Source organism: Epinephelus fuscoguttatus, linkage group LG14 (assembly GCF_011397635.1).
Source record: "Epinephelus fuscoguttatus linkage group LG14, E.fuscoguttatus.final_Chr_v1".
Taxonomy (NCBI): domain Eukaryota; kingdom Metazoa; phylum Chordata; class Actinopteri; order Perciformes; family Serranidae; genus Epinephelus; species Epinephelus fuscoguttatus.
In genome coordinates, this window is record NC_064765.1 from 42563425 (window position 1) to 42586581 (window position 23157).

Below are 23157 nucleotides of genomic sequence, written 5' to 3' on the forward strand. Positions count from 1 at the left end.
GAGTGGTTAGGTCGCATACCACATAGACACAAGTGCTCTGAGCACTGAGTACCCAGTTCAACTCCTGGCCGGCCGGACTATTTGCTGCATGTCATTCCCCTACTCTCTCTTCCCTACATTTCCCGTCTCTCTCCACTGTCCCTGTGCAATAAAGGCATAAAATAATTTAAAAAAACAACAAAAACTAACATTGTGACTCAGTAATTAAAAGCACAGCAGTGCTATTTTGAAGATTGAGGGTTCAAGACATGATCTTCCCACCAGAGAGCACATCATCAAGCTACATTTTATATATGCACTGTATTCTTAGCCACTCTTTATAAACGCAACAGTTAAGTATTGTCTTCAACAGACAGATCCCTCTCAACTCAACCCTTGTCGCTATGGTCTCTGCAGCCTACAACAGCTATGCACAGTGTATCTGACATTAGAGGGACTAACCAATTAACATATTGGGCTCTAGTTTCCCGGTGCGGCACAGGGTGGCACAGGGTGGCGAACCCTGCGCAGAGGTAGTTTCGAGCAGCGCACCCCGAGGCACACTCAGTTTGGTAGTTTGGCAGACCGAGGTGCGCTGAGATGGGTGTGGCGGCGCAGCAGGGAGAGGTGTCAACAGATGCAGCTTGGTGCAGTGACAGTTTCGTGCCAAAATGCTTTGCCGAAGGTGCGCTAAAAGCTCGCCAGCTGAAACCAGGTCTACTGTCAGCGCAGGCGGAGCGCAGCCAGTGTAAGCTGAAGTTTGGCTGACCGGCGGACAGTGCGCACACATCACCAAAACCTCACAGGCAGGTTTCCAGAATGTCAGGCACATTAATAATGCAATAAATACCCCAAAAAAACACTATTCAATGCAACTTTTTGCAATCAGCACATAAATGTATCTCTATATCGACTGTCTCGTCACATGTGATGTCAGATCAAAGGGGATTGGCACTGTTTGCCATGTTTGGCACGCGTAATGGAAACCCAACTTGATTTGATTAACACAGCTTCAAACTAATGAGTTCACATCCCTCTCAGCCAACCACAAACAGCCACAGCATCAGATAGGGAGTATATATTCAGCATCTGTCATCTTAGAAAAGTTAAAAGAAAAGAAACAGAGTGAGACTGCGAGAGAGAAAGAGAGAGCGCTCGTGCACGAGAGAAACGCAATATTGATTTACAATTGTGGTGACCTCCTCCCAGGCTACCTCTGCATCATCAGCCCGTGGAGGTCTGTTCTGCATATTCGGACACTGCGAGCTTGGACCTCCCGGGCTGGGGTTTGTTATGACAAGAACTCAAGCAGAGAAATAATCTTGGTTTTTATGTCAAACCCTGTGCCCCATACATCACACATGTACAAGAGAGTTGTTGTTTATCAGCAACAGAACACATCATCTGTAGGGTATAGACTGAATGGAGGTTACTAACTATGCACATAACTTACACTCATGGTGTGAAAGTGCCCATTTCTGTAACAATGGCAGTAAACTACTAGAACATCATAGTTAGTGTGAAGAACAGTAACACTAATAACTGTGTACCAGATAATATCTATGTTGATTTAGAACACACTTTACTTGAACTTATGTCTATAACACACGGTCTCAAAGCATGCTGGGAAAACTCTACCCACCTACCCGCAACACACTACAATAGTGTTTGTTCAATAACAGTACACAATTAACTATTTTATGGCATGAAATGATGGAAAAGACCTTGGCAGAACACGAGTAAAATGAATTGATGAAGGGGATCACAAACATCTACATACTTGAACATGGATAAACCGGGGTAATTTGAATATTTGAGGGTGAGCATCTAATACCTATGCTTTCAACATTCCTTGAAGAACTCTTTGTTCCAAAAAGGGTTCATTGGATCAAAAAGGTTCTTACTGGAACCCTTAGTGTTACAAAGAACCCTTGAAAAACCCTTCCTTCAAAAAAGGGTTTTTCAGAAGCAAATGGTTCTGGATAGAACCTCAGCACTTCAAGAAGAACCCTTTTGGAACCCTTATTTCTAAGAGTGTCCCATTCTTGATAATAATGTTCAGAATTTATATGTATCCATAAATTGACATATTTAACAACACTACTTGCCAGTCAAATTAGAGTAAACCCAGATTATAATACAATCCAAATGCATTAAACAAACCACCAACTGTCACTTTTTGTGAATGACATAACATTGTGCTCTAAAATGTCTCTTCCTCCTTTGTTGCGTTTAATTGATACTTTTGGAAACCTTTCTGAAAACACTATTAATTGGAAAAAGAGCTGCTCTCAGTAGTTTCTCTGCTTAACAGTTTTAAAGGCATTGGTGCTTTACTGACTCTCCTTAACTGTATGATATGTCACTCAGAATCTATCACAGCAAAGTAGATCAGCCGCTGGACATTAAATGTTGCCAGTGTGTGTTGTGCTTTTATCAATGTTTTTTATCAATCTAAGCTTGTGTAGTCAACCCTCTGTTATGTAGCATTAAATTATCTACCTAGCTAATGTTAACAGCAAGACATTGTTGTCATAAAAACCAAACCCACAAGCAGCATGTCATAAGCAAAAACTCTATGTGGACAGATCTCCTAAAGTGGCCAGAAGATTAGAAAAAACATCTGTATAAGAGGTTAAAGCTAGTTAAAAAGTGGTTTGGGCCTCCCTCATTTTAATATATTACTGGACTGCAGACTTCAGAGTTTTGTCTCTGGCACAAAATGGCACACCCAACTCCAATAAGTACACAGCTTCTTGGCCAAAGATCAAAGAGAAGGCCTGTAGGTATTTCTTCCTGTGCTTTGAACAATCAAGTCAAACAAAAAATTCTATCATACATAACCAGCCCTGTCAGCCCAAATGTTTTAGAACATGAAGGACAATTCACCCGTTTCTGGGATGATTTGCCCAGTGTCTACATGAAACGTCCTGGCTGCAAAACCAATACTTTCCCTCCAGGGCCCTATTTCAGAAAGCAGGATTAGTGAAAACTCAGAGTATGTTGAGCCTAAGATGAGGGAAACTCGCGAGAAAAGTGACTCTGGCTCTGAAAAGACTTTTGCCCATATTAGTGGTTTTCCCTGGGTATAAATCAGAGAGGATTATCAAATATAAGTTCCACAGGGCAGCGGTAGTTTAGTGGATGGAGCAAGCACCCCGAGGGTTCAATCTCAGCCGGCAGTCTTTTGCTACATTTCTTTCCCTCTCTCTCCCCCTTAATGCTATGCTGTCCTGCCATCAAAGACAACAAAAGCCCAAAAAATAATCTTTCAGAAAAAAGAGGAATTCCACAGAACTGCAGATTTGTCAGTTTTAATAAGAAATTAATCTATGCGGATACATTATGCAGTGATTTATGAATACTTTTCAGATATGTAAAGATTCCACAGTGTAATTGTCTCAATTATGGGACTCACATTCCCATCATAGCTCCACTGAGAATAAAGGAGATTATGTGAATACGAAGTCATTTCACAGCAATTCAGCAATTCAGTTAACCTCAGTCTAATATTGACAGAATGAAATAAGTATAAGCAAAACTTGAACCAGTCTGGACAATATCTTTGCATCTGATTTTGAGTTGCAGCCCAGTGCATTTGGGCTCCATCAGATTACAGCTGAATATCAGGATATAAAAAATTATGTTAAAATATATGAACACTGTTAAGATAAAAAAAAAAAAAAAGTTTTATATTTTCTGTATATTAGACACGCATCAACTCAACTCAACTCATCACATTACATAACATCACTTCACATTACCTATTAACAGGCGCTATAGTCTTTTCCCATCACACCTCACTTTTCATTCGTGGTCATTAAAATCTGCAGTTCAGTTGGCATGAAATAAAGTGGCTCTGCTTTTAACTCCGCTTTCTGCCATGATAATCATGGTAACTGCACTCCACTGATAATGGCTTGTGGTGCTCACCATGAACAAGCTTCCCTCAGGCTGAACATACTCAGAGTTGATTGAACTGATTCTGATCAGCTGTTCTGAAACCGAAAACTCAGTCAACTCGGAGATCAGGATTAGGCTCAGAGATGGTTGAGCCTGCTTTCTGAAATAGGGCCCAGGATAAGATGATTCCATTTTTTTCTGCCTGGAAAGATAACATTGTCATAATCAGAGATTTATATATTGACTGTAAACTGTCATTCTTCCAACAGTCACAACAGTCTTATGGCCTACCATCAACGTACTTCTTTACATACTTTCAAATAAGAAGTAAGGACTCCATTCTGAAAATATGCCTGAACACACCATACTTCACAGCGTTGTTTGCCATGATCCTAACAGTAACAGGCCAATCTCTTCTCCGTATTCATCTTTGCAAGCCCCTGTTGTATAGTCTGATGGTAAATTAAGGAATGCTTGGGTAGAAGAGTTGGGTACTGAAATCACTAATGACACATGGAAGGCAATTCTTATGTAGATAGACAATAGAGCTATACTGTAACTGTTAGACATTGACTCATACAACTCAAGATAGTTCATAGACTCCACAACATAAAATCAAGGCTCTATGCTCTATAGCTTAGCTCTCCCCACTGTGCAATAAGTGTAAATAGAATACAGGTATGCTTGAGTCTAATAATCAATTGTTTGCATCTCACTGTAAAAGCCTCCTGAGTACTTAACTAAGGACTGTTCGTGCCAAGTCATTTTGTAAGAGCAGCAACTAATAATGTAAATGCTGTAACTATGCTAACACAGACAAAATATCAGAGATTTCATTGTTTTGTCATCACTTCACTTGAAGGAAAACAAAGTAGTATGCAAATTAAAATGTTGACCTGAGGCTGATTAAAAAGTCAGAGGATCACCAATGTTATTACCAATTATTCTCTGGGTAACATGACAATCTATGCAATCGTTGTTGAGATATTTCAGTATAGACATATAGGCTGGATTAGATAGTGGGCAAAGGGTTCTCTAGGCCCTAGGCTTTCTGTGCATTGGATGGTGTAGCAACTATATCGTTGAAAACAGCGACTAATCGGCTAAGTAGGCTCTTAACTGTGATGTGTTAAAAATATCCATAAGTCCAGATAAGTTTTATGGTGTTTTTTAACAAAATACTGACAATAACTCTATTGGAATAACTCAGGCAAAACAAAATGAAAAGTCAATCAACAGAAAATACTGGAGCCAAATTCATCTTCTTTGTTTCAGTGCTGCCACAAGAGTAACTGTACAGATAAAATAATGTGAAATCACACCCCCATGCCTATTACAACTACCAGAAGTGAAAGTGACCAAAAAACATGTACACCTAAACAAAGCACAAACAACAGAGGCTAAATACACATATTGGCTCTTATAGATGTTTTTGGCTTATTCAATTGAAAATTACTTTTGAATGGCCTAAAATGGAACCTGCTTCATTACCTGGTTACCACCTGATGTATCTCAGTTACCACACAGCAAACCAAGGAGTATTGTATACCACAATAGGAACACATGCGTGGGGGTTTAAAAGGGCCCCCAGCAGGTTCATCCTGTCATGGTCAGGATCAAAGTGGTGGACCAAATCACTGACATTGTCAGCCCTAAAGGGACTAGCATGACTAACTAAATATGTGCATAGATCATCAAGTACCAGCTGACATATATTGACATAAAATATGGCTAACATCTCTTTATGCTTCTGACTTTCTCACACAGAGGCTTCCATCCTCTCCTATGATGGCAGTATGTATATGAAGGTGGTGATGCCAACCATCATGCACACTGAAGCTGAGGATGTCTCCCTGCGTTTTCGCTCACAGCGGGCTTATGGCCTCCTCATGGCAACCACCTCCCGAGACTCAGCCGACACACTCAGGCTAGAGTTGGATGGGGGTCGCGTCAAACTCACAGTCAACCTAGGTATCGTATGCCCCCACCCCCCCACCCCCCCCACATCTGCCTCCACATCTCCACCTTTACCGTTGAGCGGTGACTTCTCCTCCCCTTTCATTTCTATCTTTTTGTGCACAGTCTTTTCATAAGTTACTCATCATTATGTTCCCTTTAAGGTCTCTACAAACTTTAGAACATAATTAAGAGAGTTTTTATCTTTTATGCATGGGTGTTAATGCAGTGTGTGTACACAGATAACCACAGACTGCTTACTGAATACAACTATTTACACAATAACGGCTTAGGCTACACTATCATAACTTCTCTTTTTCAGTGGAATACATGTGTGGCCCATCTTTGAAACACACAAACTATAGTCATATCCATATCTATGCTTACAAAACTTTTGAGACAGTCACAGCACAATAAGCAGAATACACATTATAATGTACAGATACTGGGCTTTAAAGTTTGGTTCCCAGTAAAGTCATTTTAAAGAACAAAGTGTGCTGAGACTCTCTAAGAGGTGACTTTCACCAACTATGCCCAGTGGTCTTCAGTCCATAATTCAACAGGACATTAGAAGAAACTATTGTTGTCTCTCTCTAACCTCATTTTTCTGTCTGACATTAAGTAATTTCTCTGTCACCTTCCTGTTGTTCTGGTGGTTGTGTTCTTAGCTAATGATGGTATCTTTTCTGTAAGTCTATATTTTTCAGTGTTTTGTTTTTATGTTTACCTGTCAACTCCATTTTCATCATGCCTTGTCAAAAGATGGTATTCACCCCTTCAAAGGCCTTAAGCCTGCGGCCCGTCAGGCGAACAGCCCGAGAACAGAGCCCAGCAAAACCTACAGCTGGCTGCAACCCCAAATACTTTCAAACACGTTTAATATAATATGTCAAGGATTAAAAATGAGTCACACACCTCAATTTATATTTTGCATATGCCCAGTAAAAATCATAAAATATAAGATTAATGTTGATATTAGCTGGTTTGACAATCCACATGTAGATAATTCATTCACTGATTATATGAATTCATGTAAGTTATATTCTAGATTTCAGTCAACATGCTCATGTTGTGCAGCTCAAATTCTCTTAGCTTGTCTGTTAATCTGTGTTATCTCCTACAGAACATTTGTAAAAGTCTTAATATTTTTAGATCCACCCTCTGATGTAGCTTAGTGACAGATCTAGGCATAGGATAGTACTCAAGATGTGATGATTGGGGTTCCTGTGCCTCTGCATGGTACTGGTGCTGATTGGATCGTGGCTGTTTGCTCCCACTTTTCTGTTGCGGTTGACGACACATGAAACCACCAGCCACATGGTGACCAACCCCCACTGTCTTCACAGCTGTCTACAGCAGTTATTCTGGTCTCAGTGGGACTGTTCAGATATGATGCTGATTGTCTATCACACTGTTGTCTTCAAATGTATTAAACAGTTTGTTGTTTTAATGACGAATCAAATTGAATCAGTCTGTATTTTTTGACTTTTCAAAGATCCATGGCTCTAATATTGATGGCTACTACCACCTTGCTGGTGCAGAGGTTTTGGAGCCAGAGACTTTGACTTTTTACATCTGCATATTTAAACCTAAGGTGGAACAGTCAGTGTTTGGTTGGAAAACTCATGTAGCTGGTACCACAAGCGGCCATTTTACTGCTAATACTGTGCCTAAACAATCAATCAATATAAACTCTGGTAACAAAAGAGAATAAGCTCTAGAAAAGCAGCTTTTTATCAACCAGCACATTTTTTTGACAAATCCATGCATTATCCTTTGTATTTTGAATTATATTTTTGGAAATCTTTAAAATCTATATTTTATTTTATGGTAATTTATTTAGATTTGTTATAAAGTTAACTATAAATACTAAATACTGAATAAAATGGCTGCCTTCCTGCATGTGTACGTCCCCGGAAGGGTGGACTTTTTGTTTTTGGATGTCTGCAGCAGTAACCTTGAAGGATGCAATTTCATCTGTCATTTATTCTTCCCCATCTAGACTGTATCAGGATAAACTGTAACTCCAGTAAGTTAACACTCAAGTTTCATTTTGCTTTCTATATTGATGGTATGTTGATGTTAGTTTGTTTTTGTTTGTTTATTTTTGTTTTTAGAGTTTAAGGAAATGTGTTTTCTGAAATGGGAGCCCTGCTTTGCCCTGCACTTTCTCTTAATCCTATCATGTGGAGGATCAGTTTGTTCAGTTGGTTTGACTTCTCATAATTGAATGGTAACCATCAGAATACCCACAGTCAAATAAAATTAGTGGTGATTTGTTTTAATTATCAGACATATCTTAACTTCTTTATAAATTAACCATTTTATTTTCTGCTGATGATATAATTGTCCCATTCTCTATTTGAAATTAAAAATAAAAACATTCTTACACCATTTAGTCTTGTAAAAACAGTAGTAGCATTAGTAATGACATACATATATATTGTATTTTCTCTTTGCCATAGTCCCAACAAAGAGAAATGACATCATGAGGACACATTCTGAGTGAAATGAAGGGAAAGTTCCACATTGTTTTTGGGGAATTGCTCAGTGCCTACAGAAATGAATTGTTTGGATCATACAATTTATGTCTGGACAGCTTACCTTGACAACTTAATATATTAATATTGAATATGAGTATGACTACGCTGTCAACAACCTGTTTAAAACAATAGCTAATAGTTAAGCTAATAATAGCTAAATTATCCTTGGCTTTCTGTTCAACAATTGTTTAAATCCAAAGACCTTATCTTGATTTACGGAAGGGATCTAAAACTTTCCAGGCATCAAATACCAGAAAAGTCTTTAAAAATATGTTGAGGACAACCTGACTGACAATGTGATTAAATGATGAAGCTTTAAAGTGTTGCATTTTGAATTTAATTTTTTTATGTTAAAACATGATGATATATATTACATGTGTGGAATTGACATATAGTGTAGAAAAATGTGTATTATATATATATATATATATATATATTTCAAAATCAAAGACACTTCATGGGGAAATTTAAAACTCAGGAAAACCTAATAGTTTACAGTAAGAGATCAAACATTTATACCTGGTGGATTTCTTAGATCATTTTCTGTAACCATAGAAAAAAACATGTTTGATGCTCAAAATGTTCTGATGGAGGACCCCTAAATCCCCCATTTCATATACATATGTCCCCCATAGTATTGACAGGAATCCTATGCCCTTGTCTGCAACAAAAAGGTACAATGTTAAAATGTAAGGTTTGATTGTTAACCTTAAGCACCATGCATGTTAATGCCAAATAACCGAGAATTGATTGACTGTGTACATTGTTATAACAATGTTTCACACAATTGGATTTCAGTCAGATCCTTAATGACAAATTTTAGTTAGGTCATATTTGGTCATATTGACAGCAAATGTATTATGATTTCAGGTTCTACACATTTTACACATTCTAAGTTTAAGATTGTTGATTCTGTTTGCACCAACAAGCGTGTCTGCTGCTTAACAACCTAAATGTGTTTAAAGTGTTTCAGTTGGGTAGCAGCTTTCAGACTGTCACAAATAACTACAAACTGCTTTTACTCATTATAAGGCCATGGAGATCTTTTCCTTTACATTTATATCTATCTACATTTCTATCTATCTATCTATCTGTCTATCTATCTATCGTGTAGTGAGTCTTTTCTTGAGTTGAACGTGTCTAAAACCAAGGACATCATCATTGACTTTACTGACTTTAGAAGGTCAGTGCTTTACCCAAAAGGCCCGGTGGAAAATTGAAAAAACATAAGTATCTGGGTATATCCTACTGCTAGCTGAGCTTCCAACCAAATGTAGAGAAAATGAACAATTTTAATGTGTGCAATACAGTGATGACTCTGTTCTACAGATGTTTCATTGAGTGTATTCTGTCCTTCTGTATTGTGGCATGGTTTGGGAACCTGAATCTGACAAATAAGAATAGGCTTAGCCATCTTATCAAAGTGGCCAGAAAAGTTATGGGGGTGAGTCAGCTGCAGCTCTCTGACCTTTTACTATAAGCAGGTCCTAAGGAAGGCCCAGGCCATTTTGGACTCTCCTGATCACCCGTGCACAGGGAATCTGAGCTCCTTCCTTCAAACCGTAGAGCGTTCCTGCTCAGAGAGTCGAAGAGTCTCTTTTGTTTGTACAGCAATTAGTAGCCTGGATTTGCACGTAATCTCGGCACCTAAGCAATTTATGGATTTGGCATTTAGCTGTTGCTTGCAGTCTCTTCATTTGAAGCAATCATACATTTGTACTGTTGTTAGAAATCAACAACTTCACATTACAGTGACCATAGTGATAACAGAAAATATTGTATTGCAACTATTTTCTGGCAAGACCTAAAACAATCTTCATAATAATGAACAACTAGAGACTAAAGATTATTTATATTTACTGAACAGAGATTATGAAAATAAAAAGCACATTTCATGCTCGAAATGTGATCTGTCTAGATTGTTGCATAATGTGATTATGTTTTTTCATGATGAATAATAATAACAATAATAATAATAATAATAATGATACATTCTATTTGTATAGCGTTTTTCAAAACACTCAAAGACACTTTACAAAACAGAAAAAACAAGATAAAAACAACATAAGAGCAGCAAAACACAGTTAAGAGATGGAATCGGGATTGAATGCAAGCCTGAACACGTGGGTTTTGACCAAAGATTTGAAGGAGTTTAAGTCTGTACAGTTACGGACGTGTTGGGGGAGAGAATTCCAGAGGGAGGGGGCAGCAATGGAGAAGGCTTTGTTCCCCCAGGTTTTGTGCTTGGTCCTGTGTGGTAGAGAGAGGAGATTTGCATCAGAGGAGCGGAAACTGCGGGAGGGGGTGTGATGGTGCAACAGGTCAGTGAGGTAAGATGGGGCCTGGTTATGGAGGGCTTTGTAGGTGAGGAGAAGGACTTTGAACTGAATGCGTTGGGGAATTGGGAGCCAGTGGAGGTTCTGGAGGACGGGCCTGATATGGTCGCGGGAGCGGGACTGGGTGAGGAGACGGGCAGCAGAATTCTGGATGTATTGTAGTTTGTTGAGGACTTTAGAAGATGAACCATACAGAATGCTATTGCAGTCGTCGAGTCTGGATTTTATGAATGCGTGAGTTTCTGCAGTGGAGAAGGTGAGTGAGGAGCGGAGCCGAGCTATGTTTTTTAGATGGAAGAAAGCGGTTTTGGTGATATGATTAACATGTGGTTCAAATGAAAGGTTGTTGTCGAAAGTGACTCCAAGGTTGCGTAGATGTGGAGATGGAGAAAGTGTAGAATTTGTAACATTAAGGCTGAAATCATGGATGGTTTTAGTAAGGGAACTGGGGCCGATTAGGATCATGTATGATTTGTCACAGTTGAGTTGTAGAAAGTTAATTTGCATCCAGGATTTTATTTCAGTGAGGCAATTTTCAAGTGTGTAGCAGATTGCTGGAGTGATGGATTTGGTGGTGATGTAGATCTGGACGTCGTCAGCATAGCAGTGGAAATGGAGGCCATATCGGCGGATGATGTTACCAAGCAGGAGGATGTAGAGGATGAAAAAGAGAGGACCAAACACAGAATGCTGGGGCACGCCTTGGGACAGAGGAGCGGTAGAGGAGGTGCAGTTATTGATATGGATGAATTGCTGTCTGTTGGAGAGATATGATCTGAACCAGGAGTTAGCCATGCCAGTGATGTTGTAACAGGTTTTAAGACGAGAGAGGAGGGTGGAGTGGTTAATCGTGTCAAACGCAGTAGTGAGGTCGAGCATGATGAGGATGTTGAGGTGTCCAGAATCGGCGGAGAGGAAGAAGTCGTTGGTGACTTTGAGAAGAGCTGTTTCAGTTCTGTGTTGTGACTCGAATCCGGACTGAAATGTCTCAAATAGGTCATTGGAGGTGAGGTGGGTTTTGCGGTGAGTGGCAACAACGCACTCTAGGATTTTTGACAGAAAGGGACGGTTGGAGATGGGCCAGAAGTTGGTCCTGATGTCAAGATTGAGTCTGGGTTTTTTGAGGATAGGGGTGACAGCGGCGAGTTTCAAAGGATCTGGGACTGAGCGGGAGCTGAGGGATGCATTGATAATTCTGGAGATGAGTGGGGAGATAGAAGAGAGACAGGACTTAAAAAGTGAGAAAGGGACTGGGTTGTGAACTGATGTAGAGTTACTCATACCTGTAGTGGCTTTTGTGAGGTCCAGAGGAGTCAGTGGGGGGAAGTGTGACAGTGGCGGGACGGAGGTGGGGGGAAGAGCAGGTGGAGGAGTCGGGAAGGGAGGGGAGGTCATCAGGTTGCTGTAGATGGTGTTGATTTTTGTTTGGAAGAATGACAAGAATTAGTTGCACTTGTTGACTGTGAAGGATGTGGAGGTGTTGTCGATGGGTTTGAGAAGTTTGTTTATTGTGGAGAAAAGAGTTTTGGGGTTGTTGGAGCGAGAGTGTGTGAGATGAGAGTAGTAGTTGGACTGGGTTGTGTTGAGGGCGTTCTTGTAGTGTAGCAGGTGGTCTGTGTAGGCTTGAAGGTGAACTGTTAGGCTAGTCTTTTCGTTGAGTCTTTCCAGCTGACGCTTTCAAGATTTCATGGCGTGGAGCTCAGGGGTGTACTAGGGGCAGAGTCAGTGAAGAAGATGATTTTAGTTTTGATGGGGGCCAACTGATTTAGGCAGGAGGAGAGGGTGGTGTTATAATAGTGGACAAGGTCAGTGGGGTCGTTGGAGAATGGGGGAGGGGAGGTAGATATTATGCTTGTGAGTGAGGCTGAGAGAGCTGAGGGAGTGATGGATTTGAGATTTCTGAAGGATATTGTGCGTTTTACTTTAGGAGTGGGGATGGGGATATTAATGTCCATAGTGATTGCCAGGTGGTCAGAGATATGGAGGTTGATGCTGGAGAGGTGGTGTAATGTTAGACCAGTTGAGCAGACCAGATCCAGGATGTGTCCATGTGAGTGAGTGGGGAAGTTAACATGTTGTGTCAAGTTGAAGCAATATAGAAGATCCAGAAATTCAGTGGCAGATTTGCAGACAGTATTATCGATGTGGAGATTGAAATCGCAGAGGAGGAGAACAGAAGGTGAAATGGCGCAGAGCCGGGTTAAAAAAAATAGAAAAATCAGACAGGAAGGAAGTGTGATGGCAGAGACGAAGGGGAGTCGGACCAGAGAGTTTGAAGACAAGATGTTCAAATGAGTTAACTGCTGGGATGGATATGGTGGTTATTTTGATGTCCTTCCGATGAATAGCAGCAACACCGCCTCTGCGGCCTTCAGGGCGAGGTTTGTCAGTATATGTGAAGGGCCAAGCCGGCAGAATTGATGACAACTTATGGCAAGGAGCCGGTGCCAGCCTCTGGAATGGTGGAGTCCCGATCCGCTGGGTTTGCAGGAGGACAGGTGTTGCCTATGGCACCTATGGTAACCACGGAGTCAAGGCGATCTTCTTCATTCCGGATCCAGTATAGGTTGGAGATGTGTAGCTCCAAATCAGCGATCTTTGACTATTGGAGGCAGCTGTCACAGTCATGGGGTGAGGTGAGTGGACCCATGGGAGCATATCAGGTGGCCTAGGAAACAGATAACAACTACGGCAGCAATGGTGTGATGTGTGACGGCGTAGCAAGTTTTTATTTAGCAGGAAGCTACTTTCTCTAGCTTATAGCACTCCGTGTAAGCCAGCGTAGATAGAGAAACCTTACCCGCACGTAAGGAAGTGATAGCCATCAGGCACCGATTTCACTGTGTTTTGTAATCACAGATAAATAGGAGGAGGGTGGGTTTGCATACAGCAGAAAGTGGATGATATAGGAGAATATAGACCAGGATTGGAAACTTACTGCCAAGGGCCCAGACAGTGGGCCCACTGCTGGTGAAGGTTTCAGGTAAGTTTCCGTGTTTTTCCCACGCTGTCAAGAGGCAGTCAGCTGTTTTTTTGGCAGCGACTCGTAGAACAAGTGAAATCGGTGCCCGATGGCTATCACTTCCTCACTCGATGTAAGATAAGGTTAAAATCTAACAGTTCTCAAAAACACATGTTAGAATAAAGCCAAAATCGTGGCAAAAATTGGGGGAAAAGTTGGATTTTAGACAGAGCGGCTGACGGGAGGACACAGACGCAGACGAATGTAGTGTAGTATACCTGTCTGCAACCAAATTTCCCCCAGTGGGATAAAAAACGTTGACTTGGCTTAATATAACCACCCAGTCTCACATTAGAATGTGTAAAATATATTAGTTTCATAATAATGGCTGTAGGATTGTGAGATGGCTTGTTTTGGTTTTTTTTTTGTTTTTTTTTTACCCTGCATCCATGTCACATGACTGACAAAACAAAACAAAAGGCAGACATTTATTTTAATGAAAGTGGAAAATATACTACTTTAAGTTAGTTACATACATAAAATTATGTTTTTGTAACATTTCCAGCATGAAATGTGCTTTTAAATTTTCAGTGCATGCGTGTGTGTGTGCATTTGTGATGCGTGTGTGCGTGCGTGTGTTTGTTTGTATCAAATCTTGCTCCATGGATCTATAAACGGACCTATAATAAATCTGGATTTAAGATTGTGCATTGCAGTCAGCCTCCACTGTTACATTTAAATATTTGATTACATTTAATTAATTATTATTTTTAATTAAGTATTTGTTACAATTAATTATTTTATACATTACATTTGATTTTTGCTTTTGTCACCTTGTATTTTTTTGTAATTTTACAACTATTACTACAACTATTCTGTGAATAGATTTAGAAAATTAAATTTAAGTTGCAATATCACTTACTTTATTTCACTATTATTTTTCATTATTATTGTTCTGTGTTGAGTTTTTGGGAGCAAATACCAAAACTTTTTTGTTTGCTTGTACAGGCTAATGAAACAGACTCTATGATGTTGTTACCTTCTCATATTGTGGTCACTATTTGAAATAAAAAAGAAAAAACAACAGTTTCATTTTATCTTGGGCTTTCAAAGTGCTCTATAGCAGGGGGATGACTTGTGTTCATGAGAATAAGAAAATTAAAACTTTGTCATAAAGCTAAACCAAATATATTATTATAAAGTTCTCAGCCTGAAGAGTAACATATGTTACTATGAGAGTTCTGCATGGCTCCTGCTTTGAAAAACTGACCTCTGAACATTTGACCTCGGTGCATGGTTGAAGGAGTTACAGTCGTGACACCAACTGTTAAAGAGAGTTTATGACCTCAGCTAACATGTGGATACAGTCAACGACTGTGGGTGCTGTCAAATATTGGTTAAAAAAAAAAAGAATTGTTAAAATTAATTTTCAACCATTTAGTGATTATTTAAAATCTGATTACACATGTGTTTACTATCCCCTGAAACTCCTCAATGTGCTCTCAATTCAGTATTTACATCTACCTGTGAGATTAAAAAAAGGGAAAAAGAAAGCCACGCCAAGCAGCTTCGTACCAGTTAGCACCGCAGTTGTAGTTCTTCCAGTTTGCAAAGAAATGAAGTAATGAAAATATAAATCTGCTAAATATATGAAATGTCTAGTTCAGCCAAACTAGTAGTAACACTGCAGTAAGATGATCTGTGTCAACAAAAAGTGATGTTGTAGGTTTACTTCAGATAATTGCTTGTAAGAAATGGGGTTTTAAGTTTTTTGTTTTCAAAGGGGTTGCAGATAAGATCGCAAAGAGACATATCTTCTGATTGTATATAATATTTAGTATTGCTGAACTAGCTGGCCTAGTGGGTAAAGCAGGTAAAGTGGACTTGTATTCTACTACACAAAATGGAGTATTTCTTTGGTTGAGAAATGTGGTGGCACCATGCAAAGACAACAATTTAAACAACATGCAAACTACACAAGTTTAGCGGAGTCCATAGCAACCACCAAAGCAATCATAGAAAATACTAGAATGCAACAACTTTCTGGCAAGACCTGAAATAATCTAATAAATTAATTAATTAATCAGCTAACAAAAAAAGACCATATATGTCAAGTGAACAAAGATTATAAAAATAAAATGCAAATTTCTCGCTATAAATGTTGTAAAAACTCATTCTTAAAATTGAACGTCTGCACTTGGCAGTCACATGACGTGGACCCAGGCCAATAATTAAGAAGTACCTAGAATATCACAAGAGCTTATGCCTTTAGAGAGGAAATAGTACTAACAAATCTCATATATAATATAATATAATATAATATAATGCAATGCAAAGAATAGAAAGCCTGTCTGTGTATGTGCGGGAGTAGGTGATGGCTTGTGGCAAGAAGCTGTCTCTGAGCCTGTTTGTCCTGGTTCTGATGGCCCTGTAGCACCTGCCAGAAGGCAGCAGGACAAACAGGTGTAAAGCAGGATGGGTGCTGTCTCTGATGATGCTCTCAGCTCTGCTGAGGCAGTGGGATGTATAAATGTCCCTCAGAGAGGGGAAGGGGTAGCCGATGATCTTCTGCGCCGTCTTGACCACTCTCTGGAGCCTCTTCCGGTCTGCCTCAGTGCAGTGAGTGAACCATACTGAGATGCAGTATGTTAAAATGCTCTCAATGGTTGAGCGGTAAACGGTCACCAGCAACTTCTCAGTAACATTGGGCCTCATTCACGAACCATTCTTCAGAACAGATTTGTTCTTAAGTCCTACTTATGAAGTTTTTACGGAGACTGTGGCATTCATGAATGTTTTCTTATCCAGGATTTGTTCTTAGGTAAGAACAACACTCAGGAGTACTTTTAAGCAAATTTCAGTGCTGACATGTTGGCACATTGGTTGCGTTGTCTTCTTTTGTGCTGTTCATTAAAATGCGATATTACAGTGATATTTCTGTCATATTTTCTTATTTATTTTATTTTTTGGTAATTTACAATTTGAATCTAACAGTCTGATTTTTTTTTTTAAACTAAGTGTATCACTTCAAAAGTGAGGACAGACCGGTTTCAGTGCACATCTTTATTTTTTTTAAATTCTCATTAATTTCTTCAAGTGAAGTGCGGGAATTCCATCTGTGAATAAACAATAAAATCAACCCATATTGTTGTGACCCTCAGTCCAATACTAAGACATATTTTGATCTTACACACACTATGGTAAACTTATGCCTTTAGGACACACGTTTTCAATAAAGGTATTATTTCAGAAAAAAAAAAAAAAAAACCTTCCGATTCCTCCGGAGTAGCAGCCGCACAGGGAGGGGATGAAAGCATTGCCTCGGGGCCCAGGTCTGTGTCCAGAAACTTAGTCAATGGTACTCCTAAAAGTAGGGTGGGGAAATTAAACTATTAATTGAATAAAAAAAACATTATAGTGATTTAGATTTTTCCCATAGCCTACCTGAGAGTGCCGTCTCCCCGATGATGGCCCCAGTGCGCTGGTCCAACTCAGACAGGTTTTGGGTGTCTGCTGTTCCCCCTCTAGTCCATTGCATCGGAATATTGCAATGTTTTTTTTGGTGTCGGATTTGAGATCAAACCATTTCTTCTTCTCCCCCTCTGTTGTGCGTCCTCCAGATACTGCGTTCACTGCATGTGTGACAGCCTCCCTTGCTTCCCTTTTGTTAGTATTAGTGTAACCTGCACTAAGGCTACTAAATATATATATTTTTTTCATGTGGCTGATTTCCTGCAGCAATACCTCCACCTCTGAATTACCAAAGTTTTTTTTTCTTTACCTGCTGCACTCCAATTGATTTACTTTTTGCTTTGGGCATTTTGTTGTTGCTGTTTCCTCTGTATGACATCTGTGTCTGCTCATGGCCCTGCAGTCTCATGCCCTTTTATGGGCATTGATGGGTTACCTATGTTAATCCTATGTTAATTAGGCTCACCTGGCACGCAATCTCAGTTTACAAGGAGATGGGATTCATCAATTTAAGAACACAGCTGTGAACAATTCTGCAGTTTAAGAACACGTTGATGAATCTGACGTAGAGTTTTCTTAAAAACCTTCTTAAGAACAGCTTAAGAAAGAATCTAAGAAGATTCTTAGGAAGATATTGGTGAATGAGGCCCATTGTTCTTCCTGAGCAGAAGTGCAGACGCTGCTGTGACTTCTTGATGACAGTCGTGGTGCTTGCAGTCCAGGAGAGATCGGCAGAGATTGTGGTACCTAGAAGAGTGAAGGTGTTGACCCTCTCCACGCAGTCGCCATTGATGTAGAGGGGGGACGGATCTGCCCTGTGCTTCCTAAAGTCCAGGATGATCACCTTTGTCTTTGTGGTGTTCAGGGCCAGGTTGTTTGCTGAGCACCACGCAGACAATTTCAGGACCTCGTCCCTATAGGCAGACTCAGCTCCACCTGAGATCAGCCCCATCACTGTTGTGTCATCAGCAAACTTCACTATGGTGTTACTGGTGTGGGCAGGTCTGCAGTCAGAGGTGTAGAGGATGTAGAGTAGTGGGCTCAGCACACATTCTTGTGGAGAGCTCATACTCAGTGTCCGGGTGGAGGAGAGGTGGGGTCCAAGTTTCACTGTCTGAGGCCGGTTTGTGAGAAAGTCCTTAATCCAAGAGCAGGTGGGTGGGGGGAGTCAGGTGCACCGCCATCTTGCTAATCATTATCTGAAAAACAGAGTTTAGAACAGTATAAATGATGTCCAGCTCTACGAATGGTCATATAAATGTTGAAAAATATTTGACATTATAAGTTTGTGAGAAAAGAATCTTTGTACAGGAGCCGTGATGAGGATGCAAGGAGGTCACAGTCAAATACCTATGGAGGGTAAGACAGGTGCTAAGAAGCCAGCTCAATGAGAGGAAAAAGACCCAAGCCATCATCATGTACACCCTACCAGTCATCAGGTACCCAGCTGAAATAGTGAGCTGGCTACAGTGGAGATGGATGCGGCTGATGTCGGGACACCAGAGCTCCTCACAATGCATGGAGAGCTCCACCCAAAGTCCAGCATGTGAGACTTTATGAACAGCAAAAAGAGGGAGCGATGATTAATAAGTGTCAGAGCCATGATCCAGAATGAAACAAGGACCATCCAAGAATACATCCCCCGCAATGACCTGCCAGAGAGTGCCTCAGGCAGCAGAAGACAGAGGGTGATGGGGAGGAAGAGGAAATATCATGGAAGACCAAACCGCTCCATGGAATGTGTCATCAGCAGATAGAGGCAGTGGCTGACATCAAGAAATCCAGTGGCTAGAAAAGGCCAGCCTGAAGGACAAGACAGAGGCCTTGATCATGGCAGCACAAGAACAGACCCTGAGCGCCAGATCCAAAGAGGCAGGGGACCATTATAGCAGACAGGACCTGTGGTGCAGGCTGTGCAAGGAGGCCCCTGAGACAGTCCAGCACATAGTAGCAGGATAAAAGGTACAAGCTGGGACAGTGTACACTGAGAGGTACAACCAAGTAGCTGGGGGGTGTTTCACTTGGCACACACATGTGCCAAGTAAAGATACACAAACTATGGCTTTTGTTTTCTCTTTATGTTTATTAACTGAAATGGCCCCTGTCTGAGAGTAGCTTTACTCTTTGTCTATGTTGTGATATGCAGGCTTTTTTTCTCTCTCTTCCTCTGACACTCCAAAAAAAAAAAAAAAAAAAAAAAAGTTTCGCTGTGCTACATTAAAAACCGGACTCGGAATAAAAGCCCTGTTGCATCTCTTGTTTTTTTTTTTTGTTTGTTTTGTTTTTGTTTTTTTGTTTTTGGTACCTAAACCCAACTAGATCTTGCCAAATGAGGAAAAAGTCACAACTTTTTTTGTCTGAAATGGTCATTAGTACTGATTTTGAAAGGAATGCCACCCTGCCAACAGAGTTGTCAGATCAGGAAAAACAGATATAGGTAAAAGTGTGAAAAAAACAAATCATCAATATGGGTTTTTAGGGCTGTGAGAAACAATTTATTTGGTTGTTTAGTTTGGAGGACTTGTTAATATCTCGCCTCAGAGTTCTTTTGCATCCCTTTTTAAATGTATTCATTACAGTTTAAAATATATTTATGCATTGTCGTTTACACTTGCACCTACACACCTACTTGTCAGCAAACCTCCCCTTAAACGAGAAAACAGATGTTGTTACAAACAGGCAAATGACAATTAACATTGGATTGGTGTCTGATGTAGCTCAGTTTACTTAGTGTTTTTGGTTTGTATTTCATGGTCAGAATAAAAAGATGAGAGAGATAAAAGGAGGGAAGAAAGGGAAGAAGTGAAAGGAAAAGGTTTCTATAAGCCGATGATGAGTAAAAGCAATCAGCTACCCCTTTTCTGTTCAAAATATTTAGGACTTTGTTCTGCAGCAGGTGTGTTCTGTGAGTATTAGAGATTCTCTCTTTCTCTCTCTCTCTGTATTTTACTGACTAAACCAAACGTTTGTTTCCCAAAGGGTTTTAGAACCAGTTTAAAAACAGAATGTAAACGTCCAGTGTGTAGGATTTTGGGGGATATTTTAGCAGAAATGAAACATAATATAATCAGTCTGTTTTCTTTAGTGTATAATCACCTGAAAATAAGAATCGTTGTGTTTTTGTTACCTCAGAAAGAGCTGTTTATATCTTCATAGGGAGCTGGTCCCCGTCTACAGAGATCACCATGTTGCATTGCCATGTTTCTACAGTAGCCCAGAACAGACAAACCAAACACTTTTTTTTTTAATTCATAAAACTGCTTTATTCTGCTTTTTACTGATTTAAATCAGTTTGTACTGGAGGGAAGAGACCTCTGCAGATAATTTGACTACTGGTAAAAAACCTCCTGAATGTCTGGATCTGAAGTTATCAGAGAAAATAGGTGAGCACACATTAGCAGGTGCTGGGTTAGTGGCCTGTCTGTTTCTGTGACTGTGTTTGGAATGTCACACTGGTGTGTAACTTGAAACTGCTATTTTCAGTGTTTTTGTAGGTTTAAATCACATGGGCATTTTTGTTGTTGTTGTTGTTGTTATTGTTGTTTTTGTTTTGTTTTGTTTTGTTTTGCTCTTGGGGAGGAAGAAACCTCTGCAGATAATTTAGCACCACCCTCAAAAAAAACAAAACAATGAACACTTAAGGAATTCTAACTGGTTTCAGCTGGTTGCACTCTGCAATCCTCAACTCAAGATGCCACTAGTCCCCCCTAAATCTTACACACTGTTCCTTTATAGCCATTTTCAAGCTACTAAGTTGCTGTAGAATTTCTGTCAATGATCCCAGGCTGACAGGTGGGAAACAAAGGTTTGGTTGTAGGCTCAGGATGTCTTTAACTTTGTGATTGACCATTGTTCTCAGGCAAGGGACCGGAGACCCTGTATGCTGGGCAAAAGCTCAATGATAATGAATGGCATACAGTGCGAGTGGTGCGTCGTGGCAAAACCTACAAGCTTACTGTTGACGATGATGTAGCAGAAGGTACTTACCTGCATCAATTCAATTAATGCTTGAAGAAATGTGCTTTGTGTTGCCTTGTCAGTGGTATTACACCACCCTGTGGTGTGTTGCCATAGAGATTGATTGTATCTGTATGTAACATAAAAAGCATGCAGACATGTAAGCTTTAGTGACTGTTTACATCCGTCTAATACTGTTAATGTAATTTTCTCTTTAAATCAGCCCTTTTGTGTTAGTGTCAGACAGTGTTCTCTTTTCTTTTTTCTTTTTGTCTTTCTTTTCAACCCATCCCCTCCACCCTCCCCATCTTCAGGCCAAATGGTGGGTGACCATACTCGCCTGGAGTTCCACAACATTGAAACAGGCATCATGACAGAGCGTCGATTTGTTTCCAGCATCCCGTCCAGCTTTATTGGCCATCTGCAGAGCCTTAGGTACTCAGAACTTTATTTTTTAAATATGTGTGTGTGTGTGTGTGTGTGTGTGTATCTCTCTCTCTCTCTCTCTCTCTCTCTCTCTCTCTCTCACTATATATATATATATATATATATATATAAACAATAAAACCACTGACAGGTGAAGTGAATAACTTTGATTATTTTGTTCCAATGCATTCTTCTGCTGGGAACCCTTTGGTTCTGGCATTTATGTGGATACCACCTGACATGTTCCATCCACTCAAACACTGTTGCAGACCAAGTACCAGTATCCAAGGTGTGGCCTCCTTGGATCAGACTTGGTCAGACTGTCGAGACATGGACACAGGATCTCTAGGAGTGTCCTGCGTTGTCTGGCACTAGTGTGTTGACGGCAGATCCATTTAGTCCACTGGGTTTGAGGTCTTTGTCACATTCCTTGGGCCATTCCTTAGTGATGTTTGCAATATGGCATGGTGCATTATCCAATAACACTTAATAAGTCAGCCCAAGTTTTAGAGTGTACCTCTCGCCCACTTTCCCAGGAGTTAGCGTATAATTCCTGGGAACTTACATGCACTTTCCGGGGAGTTAGAGCATAATTCCTCCCAGTCACTTACCACATACTTTCCAAGGAGTTAGAGTATCCCTCGCAGTCACTTAGAACATACTTTTCCGGGAGTTAGAGCATAATTCCTCCCAGTCACTTACCACATACTTTCCCAGGAGTTAGTGTATAACGACGCGGTCACTTGGCATATACTTCCCCGGGAGTTAGAGTATCCCTCGCGGTCACTTACCACATACTTTCCCAGGAGTTAGAGTATAACTCGTCACTTAATTTCCCAAAACTTATGGTTTAATTTCCTTATATGAATCTGTATATGTATGAAGTGCATCAAAAACAAATGCTTTTGCCCTTTGCTCATGGCAGTTGATTCAGTCACTTTTATGTAGCCTATGTGTCATCAGGCAATTTCACCCACACTCCAGGGTTTTACAATTTATGTTTTCTTTACATTCCATTAAATGAGTTTGAATATGAATATGTCAAGAATTGGGTCTATATTCTGCAAATTGCCCAATTAACGGGCAGGCTGGAGTACAAAGCAAACTTACCTCTCTCAAGTGCACATCTCTGGAAGTTTTGTAGCGCCATCCGAGGACGAAACACAAACAATACAGTAATGTAATGATATAGCCTACATATATCTTAAAATACACAATAATGAGTCATGAAAAGTTATAAAATGTTTTTATTATTTAATTACACAGAAACCACATGGTAAGTGCTGTTCTCACATCTACAGCATACTTTCACCAAAACTTACAGGGAAACTAGGCAGTACTTTCCACCTAAGTATATACTAGCAAAAGAGACTGGGCTGGATTATGAACTTTGCACCGTTTGCCCATCCTTACTCTGAAAGTGCTAGGTAATTTCCCCAAAACATACAGGGAAACTAGGCAGTACTTTCCACATAAGTATATACTAGCAAAAGAGACTGGGCTGGATTATGAACTTTGCACCGTTTGCCCATCCTTACTCTGAAAGTGCTAGGTAATTTCCCCAAAACATACAGGGAAACTAGGCAGTACTTTCCACCTAAGTATGTACTAGCAAAAGAGACTG

General features: G+C 40.2%; 1 protein-coding gene across 11 annotated transcripts in view; it reads left to right on the plus strand.

Moving 5' to 3' along the window:
- nrxn3a (neurexin 3a) overlaps nucleotides 1-23157 on the plus strand; it is a 735897-nt gene that overhangs the window by 440234 nt on the left and 272506 nt on the right. For 10 of the 11 annotated variants that reach the window (XR_007450902.1, XR_007450903.1, XM_049596227.1 and 7 more), the window contains 4 exons: nucleotides 5650-5853; nucleotides 7841-7867; nucleotides 21010-21129; nucleotides 21422-21542. Coding sequence is in view for 9 of the 11 variants with exons in the window: in XM_049596227.1 (XP_049452184.1) it covers nucleotides 5650-5853; nucleotides 7841-7867; nucleotides 21010-21129; nucleotides 21422-21542 (472 nt within the window). In the remaining 2 variants the exon portion in view is untranslated. The remainder of the gene's footprint in view (nucleotides 1-5649; nucleotides 5854-7840; nucleotides 7868-21009; nucleotides 21130-21421; nucleotides 21543-23157) is intronic. The other variant, XM_049596233.1, reaches the window with a different exon arrangement.